Raw genomic sequence first — 23611 nt, 5'->3', positions numbered from 1 at the left:
GCAAAATTCTCCCATGTTCATCTTGCTAGTATTTCCCACCTCTTGCAGAGAGGCTGCTTTTCTGCAAGTGCAGTGCCTCAGGACAACTCCCTGTTCTCCCCCCGGGGTGTGTAGCTTCACTCACTGCCTCTCAGTCAGTGACACAGGATCTAAGGCCAGCTCTGGGCTGGGAAACCTCCCCAGCATGCTAACACATTTAAAACTTGTTTGGCTGAACTGATTTTAAAACTGTCCAGGCATTGTAGTATTGCAGGTGATACACACACGAGTTCTGGCAGCCAATCAGTGCTGCACCTCTAATCATGTTTTAAAATCAGTTAATGATGTGGTGGAAACTCTCTCAGTATAGATCAGATTGTGCTGATGCTTCACAGTTCTTGGATCAGAAGCTCCTGAGGACTTAAAAGCAGTTCAGTTGGAATTCATACTCTCAAAGCTCTTGATTGTCTCCTGTGAGTTTCGTAGCTGAAGAATTGCTCTTCCACCTTTCTCTTCTGAAAACTTCTGAACAAAATGTCAAGTTAGAATAAATAGCTATTCTGACTGTTAACATATATCTTTGCCATGTAAGGAAACTCCAGAAATTCAGAAAGCATTATCTTTCATCTAATAGAGAACTTGGTGTTACAAAAAGTATCATTCTCTGTTAATCACTTTCAATTAACTGAGTTACAGAACCATGCCCTAGATCCTAGTGTGACTTTCAGGCAATTAACTGCAAGTAAAGTATTAGAGAGGACTCTGCAGATGACTTCAGTCACTCTCTGGAAAAGTGAAGGTGCTTCTAGCAAAGAAGCAGTGGGAGCTGACTCACCATATCACCTTGCTGCATTTGGGCTCTCAGAGTTACCAGCAACTGTTTTCATTTAGGCTTGATCCTATTAGTAGAAGCATTACTTGCTTGGAAACAAAAGGAGTACCCAACATGCACAGAGCAAACATGCAAAAAGAGGTGGTGTCTCTTTATCCTAGTGAAGTGGCCATGATGTCCATATCCTGCTTCACTGGCAATACCCAGCAGTCAGCATCCAGCAGATGTTCAGCTCCTAGCAAGGAACAGCTTTGAGTCCAGACATCAGATAGGCATCGACCTGGTACAAGATGTAAGGACAGCCTAAAAGAATGGAGATTAAGTAGTATTATCCAAAAGGATCAGGGAACCCACACAAGGATGGATATTGTCTCAGAAAGGACTGACTGGAAAAGAGTTGAAGCAATATAGTGGCCAACAACAGCCAGTTGACAGCTAAAGTTTTGTCTTCTGGAAGAGCCTAAACTGCACACCTGGGTCTTGCTGTGTGAGGTGCACACAGCAGTTGTGGAATACATTCAGAGTCCCTGTGGCATCTGGTAGCAAATAGTCTTTCCTGTAGTACTTTCAGTCTTGAAAGGAGTTTCCCCTAAGCCAAAGCTAGGAAGTAGCCAAAAGCACTGTCAGAGTTCTCTGGGATTCAGTGTTGTACTGCCCCAGTCCTCACATGAAGCTAGCACGAGCCTTGGTTTCTCTGCTGATGTTGCTTTGGAATGTTTTTTTGGTGGTTTAGGTTCCTACAAGGAAGTGGTATGTTGGTAAGCCTGTGATGAGTTTGTCAGCAGAGTGAAGTCCCTTCTCCAGCAGAACTTCTCCACACTGGGAAATACTGACACAAATAACCCCAGGTGGTTTTCCAGTGTATCATCCTGTGTTTTTCCTTGCTTTGGGTGTCTGACTAGGTGCTTCCAGTACACAGAGAATGTCAGGGCCAGCATTTATTCCTGACTGAGGTGAATGTATGGGGTGTTACTCAGTGTCTGTTAATCATAAAGAGGAAATAAACTCTCCTTCCTTATAAATGTTTCAAACCTTTCAAACACAAGGAATTGGGTTTGAAGTTTGATCTTGGGGTGCCCTTTGCATAAAGCGGCATGGTGATCACAGGGCACAAGTTGGCCTCAGTAACCATTTGAGTGATGACACCTCCCTCACTTGATGGACTCTATTATGTTGGCACTCTGTGGCCTGTGTACTGTGATTTGGTCCCTTTGAGGGACACACTCTAAAAGGACAACAGACAGAGATGAATCATCATATGATGTGAAGGATAAAGGGAAACTTCTGTTTGTTCCTTCGGGATAAGGAAATCTGGGGTCCAACTGAAAAGCCTTGTGCACACTCTGTAATGGTGTCCTCTGAGTGAAAAGTGAATGTCTTAGCTTTGCAAAGGTGAGAGAGACATGGAACAAAGGCTACAGTAAATACAGCAAGCCTCTGTGTTGCTCCCACAAGGGTTGGGGTACATTCAGAAGGATTGAAATTCAACTAATGAAAAAATAAGCTGGCCACATTTAACATTTTAGGGAATCTGCTTCAAGTATGCAGTTGCTTCTAGAGCTCTGTATAGACAATTGCATAATAGAGAAAGGGTTGAGCCTCTACAGGGAGTAGATACAAAGATTTCCTGCAAATCTTCTCAGTTCTAGGACAGAGCAACAAACCCTATTTCAGCCAGATGAGAGATAAGGAAGTAATGTTTTCAGCCCCTTGGGCTTGTGTTCAAAGTCATTGCACCATTCCCATGGGAAGTGACACACTGTGGTGATGCTTTTCTTAACTCTGAAAATTGTGGAACCGATGGGGCAGGGGACACATGATACACCAGAGGGGGAGTGCCCTAGACCAAACAGAGCAAAAATATCGCTTGGCAAACTTTCCAAACAAGCAAAGAGAAATAACCCTGTTTTCCATGGCTGTGCTATTCCTTGTAAGTATCTCTGGGTATAACTGTTCTGTTAAGAGTAGCAGTAGTTACTAGGATAAGTAAGCATCAGATTTTTTATTGCAAGAGATTACCCACAACTTCCGTCACTGCAAGATTTTTTCTGATGCTTCAGTCATCTCTGGGTAGAAGACATCAGAAAATATAACAAGACATAAAGTTAAAATGGGGTAATGTCATCTTGGCAGAGGAAAATGCTAAAATGAGTAGTTTGAATTGCTGCTCCTGCTTCAAAAAAGGGACTCTGCCTAAAGGAAGGGTAGTTAGGAAAGAAAAAGAATAAGTATAAATATTGTAATTACTTTTTAAGAGGCAAGTTAAATGTGCTTAAAATATGCTGCCCTTGTATTTACAGAAATTCTTTTCTTTCTTTCCCATTGGGTGATCATTGTGGATAATGGAATGAGCTGTAAATCTGAGATACACGACAGTCTTGTATGCATACTGGTATTTATTAATCAATACACTGAACATGATTTGACACACTGTGTCCTGTTTAACCCTATTTTTCTGTCTGTTTAAACTCCTCAGTTTTCTTTGGTAAGTGCTTGGTATTCAGATCCTACAAATCTGCATAAAACCAACACATACCATGAACTGCCTACAGATTCAATTTGCATGAATCTCTCCCTTATACTAACAGCCTTCATATGTGCAAATTAAGACCAAGGGGACAAAAGTGGGGATTAGAAGGGTTCCTTGCCAATTTGCCCAGCTGGAGCTTCTCCATCGTACTTCAGTATTGATTGTACACTGAACTCAAGACACTGGCCAGTGGAGCCTCCACTTGCTAAATACCTTGACCTCATAAAATGAACCTTTATAGATTGTTGCAACAGGATAATTTAACCTCACTCCCAGAGAAGCCCTCCTTATAAGATACTCTTCATTACAGCATGTAAAATTATCTCCAGTGCCTTATAAAGAGGGTAGGGATTCCTTTCTTCTGCTAACATCCAAATTAGGCAGGAACAACAGAGGCTAGCGTGCCATTGTTACATTACCAGAAACCACTTCATTTCGAAATATTTCTGTATGTAAAGTTAATTCTGCGTGACACCAATTTCTTGGCCAGAGGGAACCTGATGCAAGGGTTACGCGAATGTGGAGAATGACTCAAAACTGATTTATTACGCTTTCCTCTTAGTTTAATGTCTTTAAGCAAGCAGATTTTGTCCCACTGGTCGTTCTAACCTCAAAGCCAAATTGCACCGAGTGCCCGCAACCATGCGCTTTCCACCCCTCCTGCCCAGCACACTCACAGTCACACAGCCCCAGGACACACCCTCCTTGTTCTGTATGAGGAATGAAGGAGCACTGCACCATCTCCCCTAAGTGTCCTCCATCTCAACTGCTTGAACAGTGGTGTGGGTGAATGCAAGTGGTGAGGCCAGCCAGCAGTGCCACCTCGGCAGCTTAGTTTGGCCCCTGTTCATGAGGGTGGGGACTTCAATGGAGAGATGCAGGGCTGGATGCTGCACTCCTGAAAGCAATAAGCTTTACTAACCTCCTGAGAGTGTCACTCTGACTTTTATTGCACATCAGTTTCTTTTTGTTTATTCCTGTCGCGCTAATACAAATTCTAGCTTTAAAAAAACTTTCTGCTTTTTAGTTATAATTTTCTTCCTTTCCTCTTTGTACTAATGCTTCTCTCTAATCTTATTTGCATTCAAATTACCTCACCAGGTGGTACACCGATCAGAGGTAAGAATGCTGAAATGTGCCTCCAGTTGTCACGTCACTCCATCTCCTGTCTGCCTTGTCCCTTCTCCTCCGGTGTTTCTCATCTCCAGCTTTTACTCTCAGCCCTAACTCTGCCAGTGCTCTCGCTCATCTGCACTCTCCCACTAGTGTGTTTATTTCGGTTGGGTTTTAGCGTGATTTCTTGTAGACTCATCCATTGCAATTTCGCACTGTTGAAAGGGGGTTATTCAACGGAAAGTTTGCAGAAGTTTGGAAAATGGTCCCAGGCCTCCACCACAGGAGAGTTGACATCTCTTGCAGCTCCTGAAAGTCTCTGAACTTCCCACACATTGTGACCTCGGAGGTCTTTTGTCTCTGGGTTTTCAGATGGATTACTTTGGTGTAAATGTATGGAGGTAACATTTTCACAAGAGAACAGTTAAATTAATCTGTGCTGCTGCTGATGGTCATGAAAATCTAATTGGAAGGAGAAAAATTCTTGAAAGGTTGAGCAAATGTGACTCTGAGATAAGGAACACCTTTGTGTTCCACATGTTTCTCTTTCAGATGTACTCACCCTCTAATGTGGCGGCAGAGCAGAGAACCACTGACCTTGACCCCCCCCTTTCTCAGCTGGACATACCGATGTTGTTTTGCAGCATTAAGATTTGTTTTAAACAGACAAATCAGAAGCACATCTGGCTCTTTAAGCCTTCATTAATTAAACCCACCCCTAGTTTGACAGCCCAGCCCAGTCTGGTGCACAGTCCCTGGCTAGTTTTCACAGCCTGTATGCACCAGTAATGACTTTCCATTGGAGTGTTGTTTTTTCTAGCCTAAACACTCAAAGCTGTCTCTTTAGATTAACTTTAGCATGTTAATCAGCATTATGTGCTAAGGCCCATCTGAATTCTCTTGTGATTTTGGTTACCCCTCTTGAATGACCTCTGGATTTCTTGACAGAATGACTTCTACCTATAAATCAACACAACCTCATTCGTTCAGATTTCCCCCTTCTCCCTTTTCCTCCCCCTTTTCCCCAAATCACTGCTGGAAGTTAATAATATGACTCTTGTAACTGGTTCTGTTGCTGGGGGTTAATGTTTTCAGCTCCTATTAAGTGATTTTAGAGTAAAGGTGAATCGCGGTTTGATACGTATTTGCATTAAGTTGCCTCCGTAGCAAATCTGGGTCAGGGAAAAAGACTGCAAACCTTCTTTTTATATGAATGGGCTTACCATATCTGTCATTCCTCCCTTTGGAACGCTTGAGATTGACAGCTGTGATGTTACAAACTCCTTTAAACTATTTCTTCGTCTCCTATTTCTACTGCAAATGCTAAAATGAAGTGACAGATGGAATGCTAACTCCATCCACTCTGAGCTCCTGGCCGAGCATGCTGAGTGTGCAGCCATCCCAGGGCCTCCCCGCACGCTTCGCTGCACGCCTCTCCTAGCTGATGACATTAGTGACTCAGCACCAGAACCACATGGATGCTCCATACGTCCTGCTTGGGAACCGATCGCATCTCTGTGAAAAGAACCATCCATCTCATAAAACATAAGTTTCCCGCACCCCCACCCCCTTCCCACCCCCATTTGAGTCCTGATGAGGTATTTTAAGAGTGTTCTTGACATTATTTAAAATATATGTGTCCTGTTTGAATGTCAAAGATGACATTTCTGTGAGAGCAAACAGAAGCCACGTGCTGCTCTCTGGCTTCTAGAGGATTTCTGTCAGCCTGATGCCTTTTATTTAAAATGGAGGTCATTGAATTTCTAAAGATAATGACAGATTAGATTAAAGTGCTTTTTTATGATGGTGAGGTTGTGTCCATGTAGAAGTGACTGTTCTGCCATGTTCTATACCCAGCTGCACTCTTGTTCCTCATTAAGGTAAGTTTGATGCTTTGGAATCCATTAATTTGGTCTGAAAGGAAGGGTGAAGTAATTACTCTTAATGAACCCTTTTGGTAATAATGTTGGGGGGGAAGGGGTGGTTTTGGTTTGATTTCATTGCTGCTGTGACTGTCGCTAGGAGTTGTGTGTCTGGAGTTCTTGGGATGGTATCCAAGACATTTCTGTCAAGAGCAGTGGCAAACCCACCTGGAGGGAACAGCATGTGATTAGACAGAGGATGATCTGAGATATTCTGCCATGCACCCCTCCAAACAGGGGATTTTTATCTCTAAATAAACTCATTTGACCTTACCCCCACATATTTGGTCCTTTCTGTCCAAGACATGTCTGGCTTCCTTGAAATGGGAGGAGCTCTCATCCATAATTCAGAATTTCCATTTGTAGCTTCACTCTTTACCCCTCTGGGATGGTCCCAGGTAGTAAATTAATATTGAAATCCCTGTTTGTTCATCAGAAAGACACAGAGCTGGCAAATGCCTGTCAGATTAGGCAAGAGCTGGCTTCTTAAGGTGACCCACAGATAGTATCAGCAAATCCATGTTTAAGCAAGTTCTGCCCCATTTATATTTTGAAAGTAGAATATAAGATGTTCATTTCCAGCATTTCTCTACAATATCACTCACTCAGCTTTGTGAAACCTGGCTGCATTTTCCTGCCCTGGGCTGTAAGAGAGAGCAGAACTCAGTTGTGTTTCTAGTGGGTGCTAGACTGAACAGGCACTGGATCAGATACACATGAGGAGGTAAAGAAATATCATCGTCTCAGGCATTATCCCTTTCCAGTCAGATTTATTTGTTACTTTTCTGTCACCACAGGAAATATCAGAGGTTCCTATACGTAAGAGTATTTCTTCCCTGCAGACGTCAGCATAGCAGAGGTCTGTCTGAATTAACTTTAGATCAGCTCACTTGGGTGTCAGAAGCTGTCTGGGAAGCCAGGTAAACACCCGCACCAACTTCTGTATAGCTGTAGCTAAACCTTTTCCAGTCCCAAGTGAACTGGTTTAAATATAGTTCCATTATTTCAATGCTATCCTGCGAGCTGGAGCGTAAAGCTATCCAAAGAGATTAGAGGAAGCTAAAAGAATTTTGCTGTTTCTTTTTGAGTATGTGTTTGTACATTTGGTTGGTCTTTGTGTATTACAGGATTTTTTTCCTGTTTCTTGAGCTTTTCCAGTCACCAAAAGAAAGCAAAAGAAAAACAATTTTAAAATGAGATCTGCTTGCAGGAGAAGTGTCAGGGGGAGGCTGGGTGGGTAGTGCCTGGAAATGCTTGTCATGCCATGTTTCTTACTGTCACATTCAGATTGACTTGTGTCCCTTTAGAAGCACACAGAGGTGTTACTGTGCTTTTGACAGTGCTGTAGTTTTGCTTCTGAGGCAGAGTCCCCCGAGATTCCCTGTACCTGCTAGTGAGAGATCAGAGCATCCTGAAACTCTGCTGTCTAAGAGGAGGCCTCACACTGCTGAGAATGCTGGGTCTCATCTCCTCCCTCTCTGCCCGAGTCCAGTTCATGGCAGCAGTCAGGTACTATCAGCAGCTGCCTCTGGTGCTCAGGAGAGTGATTTCTCAGCACTGCTGCCATCCAGAACAGGCCCCTTGTATGCCAATCCCTGTCCTCGCAGGCATAATAACCATAATGAACACTAACAATGAAAATATATTTGTAGTTACCTTGTTTTGCATATTTGGCAGTGCCAATAGCTGGTGGAGGCTAGGTACAATCCTCTGTAACAGCTGGGAGATGGTGCTGTTATAAATTACCAAAAGTAGCGAATATGGGAAATGCTTATTTTCATTTTTAGTGACTCTCGTGTGGTTTGGTGGTTTTTCACAGCTCCCACAGCAAGTGTTTGTTATCTCAGGCAGCAGCCAGGATGTCAGAGTCCAACTCCCCCACTGTCAGGGCTTCACATTATTTCTTTGTCCACCATATTCACATTTATGAGTCCTTATTTGATCTGGGATTGTCTCTGACCCTGCTCCACAGCTCCCTGGATTTTTGTAGAGAAATTCGCCTTCCCTAGGAGGGAATTTTTAGCAAAAGGGATTGGGACCCACACCTGAGCACTTGTGGAAGAGGGAACTGGCTGAAGAGGGGGGCTAAGAATACTGCTGGAAGAGAAGTCAGGCAGTATTTATGTGAAGGAAGCTGGTGGGAAGCAGGGGGAAAGAAAAGGGCGGGTTTTAGAGTAGCCATATGCTGTAGTGTGCAGGTAGGCAAAATGTACCTCTTTGCTGAGAGGAAGGGCCCTGGTCAGGTAGCTGGGTTCATTCCATCTGCATTGCAAGTCCTTTCCTTAGATGAGTGCTGTGTCTGCAGCCTGGTTTCTCTGACTCTTGGGTACTTACAGGACCATTTCATTCCATGTCTTCATTCCATGATTTTATAACCAGGACAAAAAGTCAGTCCCCTCGTTGTGAGCCTGGAGGACTGAGGCTGTGAATGCCCTGATAGAGAAAAAGCTGTTCCCACTGCTGGGGATGGAGCTCCGACCTGAATTGATACAGAAGAGTGTTGCCCCGGGAGCTGCAGTGTTTGGCTCTGTGCGGTGCTCTCTGGGAGAAGAGGGCACAAGCACCCAATGAGCTACGGAGCAGGATTTCAGGGAGATCAATTTGTGTGGCAGCTCAGAGCCTTTTACATTTGGTTTGTCACCTAGAGAAGAGAGTGACAAGCCCTCCATGGCACAACAGTACCCAGCACTGCCAAAAAGCATCCCTTATCAGGATCTGCCTTCCCCATGCTTTCTCTGTGCAGGGCACTTTTTAAATGTTTCTTTTAACCACTGTCACTGCAACTAATGATTCTGCCTGAGCACAAGTATATTTGAATAGATAAGTATCTTGGAAAGCTGCTAAAGGGGCTGCTGTCTGTGCCTGAGTTAAAGAGCAAAAGAAAAGCTAGGTGAGGAGGGGAGGGGCTGGCAAGGAGATACCAGCAAAGAGGAATAAGGAATATAAAATAAGGAATGCTTGTCAGTCAGAGGGGCTGACTCCTGCCCTCAGCCCCAGAAAACTCTGCCTTGTCACCATTCTCCCTGGCACTGGAGGGCAGCCAGGGGTTTTTCTCAGGAGCTGTCAGCTCTCTGATAAGCTGTGTTGTCAGGAGCAGGTCTGAAGCACAAGCAAGACTGACGTGACATGGCAGCATGGTGAGGAGCTGTTCCCCTCTTCCTCTGGAGCCCTGCTGCAGTTCAGGTGTGGAGGAGCAGCGGAGGTTGAGTGATGCTCAGCAGGGACAGGTTTCACTCTGATGTGCACGTGCTGCTGCAGAGCCCCACAAGCTCCCAAACAAGCTGTTCACTGCTCCTCTGTGTACTTGTATCCATGTCCTGGTGGTCGATGGTCCTCATGCATCCACCAAAGCCCTGCTATCTCATTGCACATCAGGACTCAGCCACACAAATGGGAATAAGGCACCTGGCACGGGAGCACTGGAGGCGTCCGTGTGAGAAGCCTGCAGTAACATCCTGTGTGAACAAGACCTCACTCAGCAACTTACACAACATAAATCCCAAAGTAATGAATAAAAGTAAACCAGCCTTCCTAGCCTTGGTTTGCAGAGGCGCCGAAGATTATGAGATGTTGACAGGGCTAGGAATAGAAATCAGGTCCTTTGCACTTCTCGAGGCAAACAACTCTCCGTGCTTTTGAGCGTCTTCGGATGCAGCTTCCATGAATTTCAGGGAACGATGCTACTCAGAACTCGGATCTTAACTTTCTTGTACTCCTTGTGTCCTGTCCAGCCTAGACATGAACCCTCCAAGAGATGATGTCTCTCTCTGGGACCACTGAACTAGGGCTGAGAGCATTTTGTAGGAAGTTTTTTTCCAAGTTTCAGATGCATTTCTGTCTCCAGCTTTCTGATTCCAGAAATGTCTGAGCTTCTTAACTCTATTCATAAATCTTTGTACTCTGAGACACCCTACACTTGCCTAGATCCATCACTTAGTTGTAGGTTGTCTTTCAAGAAAATCCCTCCAGCCCTGCTGACTGCCATCAGTTTACCACGATCCTTTCAGTTTCTGCTGGCTGTCAGCTATGCTGCAAGATCTTTATGTTTGTCTAATGATGATTTATTGCAGGACCTGTTTTCTTTCTGGTTCATTTGCGAGGTTTGTGTTAACTTCCTTCTGCTGTGGGTTCTTGTCTTCCTCCTGACACACCATAATTTGAATAGTCGTCCCAACCCAGACAAACCCAGAGTCCCTTGCCCAGTGTCCCTGAGCAGTTTGCAGGCAGTTGCTGACATGTTGCATGTTTATAATACTATTCTAGAAATTGGTCCATGTTGACAGGCAGTAACAGCATTTCTTTTTAAACTCCCCTCATTTTCTTCATCTCTTAAGTTTTTTCTTTCTACTATTGAGGTCCCTAAAGATGAAAAATAGTTGGACTGACATTTAAGAGGCATGGTGATCGTGAGTATAAAGGGTAAAAAAATTACCAGTAATATGTATTAAATGGCAAAAAGGGTCATGGAAAAAGGTATGTGTTTATGGCGGAATTATCTAGGGATCTTACTTTTTTTCTAGGCAGACACTACTGTCACTTGAAGCTGGCTCTGCTTCCAGCCCAGCCAGTTGGGTTTTTTGTTAAGCTTGGGTATATTTTGCAGCAGACAACTTTTCCCAGACAAGCTTGATGGAAGCACTTGGAATGAGCTCTGCAGCACATGCATGCCCAAGGAGTGATGAGCAGAAATTACAAAGGGGGTAATATATGGTGAGTTCCAGGAAAATCCTCCTGACAGAGAGCATAACCAGGCAGTGGCATCAATTCCTTGAGGAAGTGGTGAAAGACCTATCATTTGGCACATTTAAAATGGGATTGGACACAACACAAGTACATTTACAACAGGGAGCAATCCTGCCCTGGCCCCCAGGGATGCACGAGGTAACCTAATAGGTCTTTTCCATTTCTAGATTCTCTGATTCTCTCTATCTTGTCAATGCTGGGAAGCTTTGTCCTGCTCCACTGCCTATCATGCTACGGTCTGCTTGAAGATGTTTTTCCCAGACAGGGTATAAAAATTCACTGTCCTCCCTAAATTAAGCAGCAGAGCTCTGTAGGCTTCATCCTGTGGGCGTCCAGAGCGCTGTGGCCAGGCAAGCTGGCAGGTCCTTTTGTTAGTAGGTGGACTTTTGCAAACAAGCTTTCTCTGTCTAGCTGAAGCCTCATTTCCAGCACTAATGCAACAATAGGGAGGGCTCTGTACATCATTTTTATTATATGGCAGAACCCGGGGAAGTTCATTTTTCCCCATGACATACAGGCTTATGCTACAGTCTCAATTTATCCTTCTAAATAATGTAGGTGGCAGTGGTTGATTCACATTAGTTTTTCTTCTGTTCTGATGATATGAAAAACTGAGTTTGACCTCTGCAGCTTGAACTAGCAAGAAGGGAGAAGGCAATTTCACCAGCTATTCTCAGTGTGACTCTCAGTGGTCATTTTGAACCGTGGTGGGCAGAAATGAGTTCAGATCATTACAAGCAAGGGGGTTAACATCTTTTAGTTTGGTATATGGTTTGTGAGCAGAGTTCCCTTCTTGCAGGCAATACTAACCAGCAGAATTTGAGCACTTGGAGGCACTTAAAAAATTATTCCCACAACGCCTGGGGAAAGTAGGCACAGCACCAGCCACTTCAGTGTCTGGCCAGAGGCCACACACTCCTGCAGTGCCAGGTTGCTGTCATATGCATCTTGCTTTTTTCTTTCTCTGCCTCTCCATCTTTTAGTCTGCATATGGAGCCCAGTTAAGGGAGTTTAGGTGTGGCCAGTTGAGCAGTCATCTGTGCTGGGCAAGAATTTGGATGAAAGGCCAGGCTGCCAAGCTGAGCGCTGCTGGACACCAGTGGAGTAGGCTGAGTAGATGAGAGCAAACCAGCTTAGACCATCGCTCACTTCCACATCCTGGGTCCTGCACAGGTTCCCCATGTGAATTGCTACTCTGTGTGCCCTGACAATTACTGCCATTATTTAGACATGCCCCTCATGCATTTGGCACTTTGGGGATGGGATCAGATCATGTCCCAAGAATATGCAGCCTGGGATAAGCAACTGCTCCTGACCTAAAGCTGGGGAAGCAGGCACTGCTGGGACAAAGGGAGGGTCGCCTTCATGCAAGCATCGTGCAGCGAATCAGTTGTATTACATTGGTGTGTATTTTTCATGTCTCAGACTGACTTTCTTGTTTTTTTATATCATATATAATGAAATCTGAAAAAATACGGACATCACTAACATGGAAAAAGCTGATGAAAGGCAAAGGGTTTTCTCAAAAAGAGATGTCTTTTTGAGACATTACCAAGGAAGAGTGGTTGCGGTGGGAGGGATGGGACTGTGCCAGTTTCTGCAGGAAGGTCGCGTTTTGTTGAGTGTTTGCTAGGCTTTGTGTGCATCAGATAAGAAACAGCTACAATTAAGTGTGCTTTGTGCTTGGCCGTTTTGATTAAAGACTTATTAAAGGTCCTTTTATTAGACAGGAGTCCCATATGAAGCTGTAATTAATATGTGTGTATGTGTATTTTTTTTCCTTTATTGAAGCAAAGAATATAAGTGGTTGAGATGGTTAGAAATAAATCAGTAAGTGTTTCCCTGCACATTAGAAAAATAACAATAATCAATTTCACAAGTTTCTAACAGCAGACTGGGTACCTTTGGCTGCATGCTGGTACCTTGTGGGTCCAGGGAACATCATGAAATACTTATCCAGGAAGATACCTTAAAAGCGTGGGGCATGGCCTTCCTTTTCAGAGGCTGTTGGTTTGATTACCAGATTTGCCATAACCTGAATTATCTGTTTCATCTTGTTTGTGTACAGGAGCTCTGCAAATAGAGAACAGCGAGGAATCAGACCAAGGCAAATATGAATGTGTTGCAACCAACAGCGCAGGAACCCTCTACTCTGCCCCAGCCAACCTTTATGTTCGAGGTAAGAGCAGCTTCCACCCAAGGAGGTCACTCTCCTCCTTCCCAAAATCTCCATGGTTTTCAGTGAAAGGTGAACATTCCCTGCCTTCGTGTCCTGGTTGCACTGTGGATTGTGTGGTGGGGCCTTTTGTTCAAAAGCCAGCAAGTTAAGTTCAATGATATCTTTGATCCATGCTGTGTTTGACTCACATTTCTGGAAATCTGTTTTTGCTGTTTATATGGTGTTATGTAAAATGCTGAAATATGGGCAGAATTGGAATTCCTTTCTGCCTTGAACTTCTTACTTCTGTGTCATAGTTGTCTTGATTGGGACAAAGGGCTGCTTAATCCTCGCAGTATAAACTAGCCTTTGGTGGAGTAGTGTAAAACTGGTCATGCTCTGATCAGCCAGAGGTGCTCAGCTATACTGAGCCAATATTTAGGCCTCTGCTTTGGAATGTGTACTTTTAAAAACTGAACAGCTTTTTGGAGTTGTCCTAATCCATCTTACATGCATCAATGATTGAGCCTTTGGGTATTAATGGCTCACACTGGGAACCTGCTGGAAATTAGCCACAATTCATGTAAAGCAATTTTTCTAATGGTTATGCTGTGTTGCCAATTTAAAACTGTTTTCAACATACCAAATAACAAGGTTTTATATTAGGATAGTCTCTTGGCAGTTTTGTTGCTCTACATTGAAGGTGTTTGAATTAGCTTGGAGAGAAGCAAGTGCTGAATTCCCTGTACACTTTCTGTTAATTTCGGCAAGAAAAAAATGTGCTGCTTCATATGAAACTCTGTAGAACCAGAGTCATTGGTCAGGAACCCCCTGGGAAATGTAGTTATGGGTTTTCCCAAGAAAATAACATTCTTGTGCTCGTGCTTATTAGGAGGTTAGAACCAGATTTTATTTCCATATAGTAAATCAACAGACTAATAATAAAATCTCATATTCGTTTCTTCCTTCCTCTGATTTAAAGAAAGAAAATACAGTCTTAAGGCTGTATATGCATTGGTTAGTATGGAAAGAGGACATGAGAATGATAAAGTCTTCTCATGCTGTGTGTTTGCTTCTAGGGGTGGCTTCTGGCATTGTTTTTGTTGCTTATTATGGGGGACTGCTTTTTTATTTTGCAGTGTAATTTGGATTATAAAAGTCTTTGGAAGACTGAAGTATCCAATTAAGCATATTCAGAAGATGAAGCTATATCTATGCAGTGGAATCACTCATTTCATTCTCACAATGTATTTATGGATGATTTTAAATTCCCTGTGTTCTTGCAATTTCATTTTTCAGGCAAGCTGTACTAAAACTCATCCCAGATTGACCCTTTGCACTCTGAGAGAAAGGATTCTAGTTACCAGGCTGGCTGTTCTTGCATAGGTTTATGTGGATATCCAGCTGTACTGCTGCAGTATTTGGGATGCTTTTGCTTCCTGTGACATGCTCAGACTGTCACTGTTCTATTTTCTGTAGACATGTGGCTGAAAAAGGCACAAAAGCTTCAAGAGGTAGAAAAGCTTCTTCTTAACAACTTTACAATTCTTTACTAATGAACGCTCTTTGTTTAGCAAATGAATCCCAGAGGACTGAGGAGTGTACTGGATTTTACACTTGGCTTGTGCTCAGCAAGGTTCATCTGCCCTGTTGGGGCTAAGCATGGGCTGTGGGTGGTCTGCACACGTGAGAGGATCCTCATGTTCACCCACGAAAGCATGTTCTTAGACCTGTTTTGCTGTTAACTGCTGCTTTTTTACACATAAATTTTTGAAACAAGCCTTTTTCTTGCACTTAATCTTTACAATGTGAGTCTCCAGCTTACATGATCCTGATAAAGTCCTGCTCTATATTTAAGACATGACACCCCATAAATTGTGATGATGCTATCAGATTATATTTCCTGTGCATACTACATCCTAGATGGTACTTTTGCTTACAGTTTGTGATAGCAAATGTTCTACCAAAAAAAAAAAAAAAAAGTCTTAGATTAGTTAAAGACTTCAAAAAGTTACTCAAACCAAGAATAGTATTTTATTTCTTTAATGCAAGGAAAAAAATAGAAATATCTTACTTTCTCGGGTCTGGGATGCAGGATAAAAAAATCCCTTTTTTTTTTCTTTTTGTGTTAGTCCTACAGTACTGTCGTTAGAAAGATCAGTGACTTGCAGAAGGATCTTTGAAAGTGCCTGCATCTTTACTGGAGAGGACATTTGTTAATGCTAAATTACAGTGGAAATTAAGTCTGTGGGCTGCCCCATCACTGCTTGGTGGTTTTATAATGATTGACCTCATTGTAGTGAATACCCAAGGAGTCGTCCACTTCCTCAGGAAGCATGGCTGAGTGCTGAGCAGCAACACTGATTTCCAGTCTGTGTAGTTCTTGGGACTGCTTTTGCCTGCTCTCATTTACAGCCTATTGTTTTTCTAATAGTTCAAATGTTTGTTTGTCTCTTGACTCTTGGGATTTATGTTTTTGATCATGTTCTCCCCTTTCCTAGCCTCCCAGGTAATCCTTTGTGAGTGGGCTGTGTTAGAAAGCACAGGCTCATTAGCATCTTTATACTTCTCTTGCTAACAAAGGAAGAGGCTGGGTGCTGAGAAGGAGTATACAGGCACTGCTCAGGGCTTTCTATATCAATGAAGAAACAGGAGGAGGAAGGAGCAGGCTACACCAGTGTCTTGTCTCTGTAAATCCTTTAGAGCCCGCACTTCTGCACAGATGGACTTCATTAAAAGTTAAAACATTTCCACACCAGGGATTTGTAAAGGAAAATGGATGCATTTTCCTTGGAGCTATTATTTTCATCTTACTAAGTGTGCTGGAAAGCAACCCTCATAAGCCTTCTGCTTCTGGACTGATGGGTCTATCTGGCTGCTGCTGCTGAGCTGGGATGGGGCTGGGATCAGCCCTGGAAGCTGACTGCCTCCCACTGCTGGAGAGTGGCACAAAACATCCAGACCATCAGAGGAGCAAGAAGAAGGTGAAAGCAAGAGCAGGGAGCATGCCAAGGCAAGGTGGCTATCTGGGGCATAGCAGGGACTTTGAAGGGAGCAGCACAGTGGCGTATTCCTACCCTGCCCTTTAACCACAGGCACATTTGCCAGTGCTGGTATGGATGTTATTGTTACCACTGTGAAGAAACACAGATCCATTCGTGGTCCATGGTTACATTTACCACAGTATATTGTAGCAATGATTAGGTTTGGGACTTGATGGTGCTGCAGGGAGAAGGGAAGGGAATAGAAACATATGGAAGATGTGATTCCTCTAATCCAGAGAGCTTACTGTCTAATTTAGCAGCAAAATATCCAAGACATTGATTCAAGATATTCAAGAAATTGATTTAAGAGTAGAAGGCAGATTGGACCTAGTGTGGAAAAAGAAAAAAAGGTGGTGTCATTTTGTCATGCTCGTTGGGAGTGCAGTGTAATTGCACTGATTCACCTATACTACTGGGTTTTTAGGAACACATTTCACTTTTCATTTGCCTACAGCTTCAGGGACATCTGCACAAAGAGAAAAGCATTTTCAGCAAAAAAAGTCTTGTCGTATGAAATGCCTGTGAAAGTGGTGGCCTGTGCGGTATGCCCCTCAATAGATGCACTGTTATTCCACCCTTTCCCTATATGAAGGGGGTTTTCTACCCTTTCCTTTCTCTACACATGAAGCAGATGAGTAGGAAGACTGTGTGTAAGAGTACACTGTGGAGTTCACTAGAAGTGTTCCCCAGTGCTGCTAACAGCAGTGAGCAATGCCAGTGCTATTAGAATAGTACTTCTAGGACCACTGGCTGCATACTTGCCATCAAATGAGAAATCTGCTGCCCAGTTTTCTCCTCTTAAGTGCTGCTTTTCAGGCCTTCAAAGCACAGTGCAGTGGGGCAAGTGCAGTGAGTTCTCTAGCCCAAAGTGCTACACATACTGAGAGAAGGAGCTGCACAGTTACTTTAAAAAAAAGGCCATTTAAAACTGAATTATTTGACTTGTCCCCAAATTGCTAACTAGTAAATCAGACAGCAGTAAATAGAAATGGTATTACTGCAAAAATCTGTGCTTTCTTGATCTGCTTTTTGAAAGGCCAGGCTAGCATTTCATTTGGCAGCAGGGAACCCTGCTTGGAGTCTGAAGTTTTATTTGCCAAATTTCACCAAGGAGCTATCACCCAAAATGAAATTTGGATTGTCGCTCTGTCCCTAGCAGCAATTCTCTGGCCTCTGCAGGGTTTTACCCTTGAGAACTTGGCAGTAGCTTAGTCTCAGACACGGAGGGAGCTCACTGAAATGGCTACTTGTGGCTATATGATACTTACTGCAGCAGGAACCTTGTGTAAATAATAATAATTCTGAATGACTGACACGGGCCTGGAGCAACAAGACTTGACGCCTTTAAAAAGAACATTTTCTGCTTATGTAATATTAAAGCAGCTAAAATAGCAACAGCAGTCAAAGCTCAAGGCTATTGCCAGGAGAAGAGTAAAAGCTGAGGACAGTGGTTAAACAGTCAGCAACCAAAAGTGAAGATGTCTGAAAAATGGCTAAATAACAAGGGAATACATTTGTTTACAACCCAGCTATACACACACTTCTGACAATGTGCTCCGTTAAACCTGCTTCTCCTCAGGGTTGATGGGGGTGACAGTACTTGACCAGAGAGGAGCACTGCCAGTGCTTGAGGGCCTGGCACCGATCACAGGCAAGCAGAGACTGGACAGACTTGTGAGGGAGATGCCTGGATGACAGGAAACACAAACCAGCAGTTGGATCAGACTGGACGACCCTGACTGTTGCTCTGGACAGATGTCTGCCCTGGACCATCAGAAGAAGCAGAGCCAGGCTGCAGTAGAGGCTGCAGAGTGTAGCCCTCAGCAGCTGGCAGATGGCTGAGGAGGCTGCGGGTCTGGAGGGCCACAACATCCGTGTGTGTGTTCTGCACAGTCCTGACCTTGAGATAACGCTGCAGTGCAGCAGAGACCAGTGGCACTGGTGAAGAAAGTGTGCTCCTTTTCACGGAATTTCAGTACTTTTAACTTCATTTCCTCTGCCCCCAGGTACTTGTCGATGCTGAAGCTGTAGCTGTGCTGCCGTAACCCCTGTCAGAGCAGCTGTAGTGTGGGCAGGTACACCTTGGCTGGTTGTGAGCAGGCTCGGGTCAGCACAGCCTGGACTGTGCCACATGTGACATGGGCACTGTGGCTCGTGCTGCTGTCACTGTGTATCCTCACACCGGAGCTGCCCAGCTTCAGAGCCAGAGAAGCACATGGAAGCTTCTGCCAAGTTTTCTCCTCCCCAAATATTACTATGAATATTTTTGTCATATTTTCTCCTGGCAGGAAGTGTGGTCACCATCAACATGTTTCTGTGAGCATTCTGCTATGCTATAATGCTTGTAACAATCATGGTTCAATAAATAATAGTTCTTTGTCCTTTAGCTGGCACATTCCATCCAAAGAGTCCAATGTGCTTTATAGAGCTCAACTAAATAAGCTTAACAGTTTTATTGCCTGCAAAGTCCTTTGATGGTTCAAAGTGCATTGCAAGGCTCAAGTCTGATTATTTGTAAAATGACCTTTGTGGAAAATAGGAGCGTGACTGGTGGCTCAGTGTATGATAATGCAACACAAAAATGTACCTGCAAACCTCTTTCCCCCTCTTCCCCACATGACCTGCACAGACATCTGTGGAACAATTAGGCCTGCATATCTCTGCCAACTAAATGTCCATTTCCTCCCCTTCCATATCCACTTGCACAAAGGACTAAGAAATACATCTCTGGTGCTCTGAGATTTTCTGCTCATAATTGAATTCATGCATGCATGTGTGTGCGCTATGAATGGGAAAGGATGGTTGGGCACCCTGAGCATCCTGTCTGTCTTTCTAGGGTGGAATATACTCATCAGTGTGGCATGAGAGCATTGTTCATCGGATATAATGGAAGGTTGTCTTGTTCTCATGTAATCTGGCGTAAAAAAGACAATCTGTCCTTTTGTTCCTCTATACCACTAAAACCTGTAAAGGATAAAATTTGATTTATGTGGAGTCCTTGAGACACAAGATGTGCTTTTGGAGATAAGCAGGAACAGGTTCATCCCCCTCTGGGTTTTTGTTAACCTCTGTGTCTTTTGGATTCCAAAGTGTCTGGGTTGGCCTTTATATTAATGCCTTGCATAGCACCAGAGGGTTTTCACACAGGACAGATGCTGGCAGTTCCCCGTAGAATTGCAGAGCCAGTTGGGATAATGAACTTTCTTGATGCTTTCAGGGAAGTATTAGCTTCCCACTCTGAAAAGCTTTGGAAATGTGTTCCTTTGTTTGAGTTGGTGATCTAAACTCTCAGACCTGTGCATTCATATCCTGGCCACAGCTGCCTGCATTGTTTCAGGCAGCTAATGACCAAGACTATTCGAAAGCAGAATCCCCCATAAATCCAAATTCATTCTTTCTGCAACAAGCTGCCATGGTTAGAGTACTGCTGCTGCTGCACAGACAAGCACATCTGTGGCAGAGTAAAAGCCAAATTCAGTCGGCATAGGAATTTCTGCCTGTAGAGCATGAGAGCCATCTGCCAGGACTGGCAGACACGTGTCTGATACGGCCTTGCTCTTTGCTTCTTTGCTGTTTCAGCTTGGATCTCAAATGGAGCCTCGTTTTTTACCTTCTGGAGTTTGCTATCCTCTGATGGCTTTTCTGCTGTGAGTTGACTTGCACTTAGACTGGCATGTTCAGCTCAGCTGCCAGGCAGCTCAGGTTCGTGAGAACATGGTAGCGTGGCTAGTGAGCCGTGGTATTCTGCACAGGGGATACTCTGGCTTAAATCCTCTGCCTCTGTCCCTGCATGGTGGGGGGGCAGATGTTATTTACCATCACTGCTCAGAGTCACTTGCTCTGTAAAAAAGCAGAAAAACTGTTGATAAAACATGCTTCTTAGCTTAGGAGTGACATGGCTAGAGAACTGGAGATAAGGGACCATGTGAATGGAACCTCTAAGGAGATGAAACTTTCAATTTGCCATTTATCAGGTTTATCTCAGATAAAGCAGCAGCTGTTTAAGCCTTAACTAAGGGAAAAGCAGAGAGAACTTTCTGCCCAGGTGTTTCCTCTTGCTATACGGATGTTCCAAAGTAGCCTGCTACTGGTTTTTATTGCTTATAAACCACTAATATAAAATGAGATTAAGAGATAATCCAGCAATTAATGACAAATAGCAGGTCCTAAACTTGTTCCTGTTTGACAAACCAGAAAGTAATCTGTTTGAATTAGTGTGTTTCACATGTGTCTCCTCACCTTTCCAGCTCTAATCTGAAGTGTCAACACCTGGGGAAAGCCACTGCTGGAGCCTACTCCTGTCCATGCCCGCTGATGCAGTGTGATCCCTGCCACATTCCCCAAAACAAAGCTCCTGGCTGTCCCCCAGCTGGAGCAGCACCCCTCACCTTGCCCTCAGGCAGACCAAGTGGCACCACAGTGAGTCCCCTTGGTATGGCCAGGGTCCATCAGTCCCTCCCAAGGGCAGAGAGTGGCTCTGGGGGCTTCAGCAGCAAGGACAGGTACTCCTGTAGCTGTTCCAGCACCATCCCTCAATCTCACACCCTTCACCAGCCTCTTGCCCTTCAGTCTCACAGTCCCAATGGGTGCAGTAGTAGCTGGCGGCACTTGGAGTATGTGTTACCCTGTTGCAGTGTGTGTGCTGCTGTCTGGAATTGCAGCCTTCCACGAGCACACCTGGTTTTCCAGAAGCACTGTCCTTCTTGGGCAAGGGCAGGAAACAAATCCTCCCTGTTGGGAAGAGCTGAGCAGAAGGCAGGAGCCCCTCACTGTCTGCTGAAGCCATGCAGATGTGATATGCTCCATTAGATTAGGAAATAAAGTGCCAGCTTGGGAGCAGCAATAAAGAGGTTCCCTCCCATCACAGGGTCTCACAGGATCAAATGAGCCTTATGCTAATGTTTTGTAGACCAAGAGGTAAATCTCCTTTCTAAAGTAGGGCAGAGGAAACCTGGACCTTAAGCTTAGGACTGTTTGTTTTAAAGATGTCTTGGTGGGGCTCCTCGCTAGATGTGGCTCTCACTTATGGGCCAGTTAAGCTCTCAGTTGGCTGGCTCAGATCCCCTGGTATCAGTTCAATTGAAAAAATGTAAATAAGTGTTTTGCTGTTCTCCAGCAAGCTCCATTACACTTTGTAGGCCACTGTAGTAGCTGTTATTGGTAGCTTGTTGCCTTGCCTGTACCATGTCAGTGTTGGTTAAAATCTTGTCCTCTAATTGCTGGAAATGGCTTACTGTACTGTTGCACTGTATAATGCCACATGCTGTTCTCTAATTTGCAGTGTTTCTGCTGGAAAGCAAATTCCTTCCCCCACCTTCTCCTTCCCCATCAAAAATGTGACTCATAAGCAGTCTTTAACTATAAAATCCATTTGTGTATTCTCTCAGCGAGGGTTCGATTACAGCTGGTATGCCACAGATCTGTAGCTGGAGTGAGGTCACTCCTGCTGGAGAAATAAGATCTCCTTTGTCTATAAGGAAAATGCAACTAACCTTCTGCTGTCTCTCCCGCAGGAACAAAAACTGGGACCTGCTCAATTCTCTGGGTGTTTTTGTCCTTCTGATTCCTTGTCCATCTCTCACTTGCAGCACAGTGTACCAATAAGACTCTCTCAAAACCGAGCCCAGCTGAGACTGCGCATGTCTGTCACTTGCCTAATACCTCTCTGCTACGTTTAGCTCTTTGTTTGGAGAGGGGGAACAGCTCTTCATGGTAGAAGATTTTTTGATTCACCACTTGGAGCATTTCTTTCATATTTTATAAAATTCGGATTTACATTTATGGTCTTCCCAGTGTGTGGTCAATGGGTTTAAAGTGCCTTTGCCATCATCTCTGTAGCTGGAGTGGGTGTATGAGAGCACATCAGTCTGTGTGATGGCTGGAGTCCTTTGCTCTGTGTGTGTGAGTGTTCTGCACATGTAAACATGTCTGTGCTTCCAGCATCTGGCCCAGAGCAGGGCCATCCCTGAAGCACCCTCCATGTGGGGACGTGTGTGATGTGCAGTCCCCTCTGCCCTGCCTGCAGGAGTGCTGAGTGGGTCAGGGAGGTGGAGGGGCCGGTCCTGCTCCAGGCCAGAGCAGTGCGAGTGTGGCTCTCTTGTCACTGCGTGGAGTGGTGTGTGCATGGTGGGAAGTCATGGCTGACCTCTGTAGTCTTGTCTTGTCGTTTCAGTGGTGTGCAGACAGATGAAGCTTGGCCTGTTTTTACTCTCTGTGTTTTTCCTTGTCTTTTTTTATTCCCTCCTCATCTTCATCGCACTCTGCCATCAAACAAAACAAACTTTCATCTCTCAGATCAGCGAGAAGGTTGGTCCTTTTCACTTCTTATCCATCTACAGTACGCCACGTCAGATGGGACTTTTCCAGTAGGGAGAGGAGAGCCATCCCCAAACGGGGAGGGGGCCCTGCAGACTGGTTCCTTTCCAGGCACAGCCACAGTGTGCCTGATGAAATCTGCTTACTGTTTGCTGTGACTCGTGATGGCATTGATACTTTGCTTGCATGCCTTTGTTGCTTGAGATTTAAAGTGTACAGAATATACTTTGCATGCAAATACCAGCCAGGGCAGTTTTGTCAAAGGCAGAGTAGGAAGAAGTGCATGCTGCTGTGTGGGGGGTCCTTCTCTAATCCTTTATCTGTGCTAGGTGCAAGTGTAAGACCTCTAAACTGCTGTTGCTTTCTGGCTGGAGATCGAGAGCAGTCTTTGGAAGCAGAGATCAGAATGATTAGTCCCCTCACAAGCTGCTAGGGAGAGTGGGTTCCTCAATTCTTCCTGTAGCTTTAAAAGTTTTTAAACTTTCTCTAGAGGCAAAAAGCTTGCTTTTGATCTCAGCTGGAAGAGAACCAAGCATGCTGCCCTCCCTTGCCACAAGGCAGCAGGGGCTGGGTGAGATGCAGATCCCTTGCACTGAGGCAACTTCTCTGCTCCTCAGCAGTCCCTGTGCTGGGGTGGCCCATTTTCCATGCTCTGTCCATGCTCAGACAAGGGCCCTTTGCACGAGCAGGTCTGCCTCTCCTTTCTTCTCTGGACCTGGGTTTTCCTCTAGCTGGCAGGAGAGCAGGGAGCTCTGGCAGTGGCCCCAGCCATACCAAAGATGGCTCGGGGAGGCCCCTGGTGACATGCACAGGAGCTCGTAGCTACTCAGCAAAACCTGATTTGTGCTTTGCTTTGTTCTGTCCTGCTGCTCTCAGAGAGCCAGAGGTGAATAAAGGACATTAGTGAAAGGCAACTCCAGCCTTTAAATTAAATCTAGCTCCAGACCTAGCTCAAGGCACTCATGATTTCCTGCT

General features: G+C 44.5%; 1 protein-coding gene across 20 annotated transcripts in view; it reads left to right on the top strand.

Annotated features, from left to right (window-relative positions):
- Positions 1-23611, top strand: part of PTPRF (protein tyrosine phosphatase, receptor type F) — a 290739-nt gene that overhangs the window by 186339 nt on the left and 80789 nt on the right. For 11 of the 20 annotated variants that reach the window (XM_017743499.1, XM_017743498.1, XM_017743494.1 and 8 more), the window contains exons 6-7: positions 4443-4460; positions 13188-13298. In XM_017743499.1, the coding sequence (XP_017598988.1) occupies positions 4443-4460; positions 13188-13298 (129 nt within the window). The remainder of the gene's footprint in view (positions 1-4442; positions 4461-13187; positions 13299-23611) is intronic. The other 9 variants (XM_017743501.1, XM_017743496.1, XM_017743495.1 and 6 more) reach the window with 1 other exon arrangement.

The sequence above is a fragment of the Corvus brachyrhynchos genome, unplaced genomic scaffold (assembly GCF_000691975.1).
Source record: "Corvus brachyrhynchos isolate BGI_N302 unplaced genomic scaffold, ASM69197v1 scaffold48, whole genome shotgun sequence".
NCBI classification, from domain to species: Eukaryota; Metazoa; Chordata; class Aves; order Passeriformes; family Corvidae; genus Corvus; species Corvus brachyrhynchos.
The sequence above is the reverse complement of the archived record's forward strand: the minus strand, read 5'-3'. Positions and strand labels throughout refer to the sequence as shown.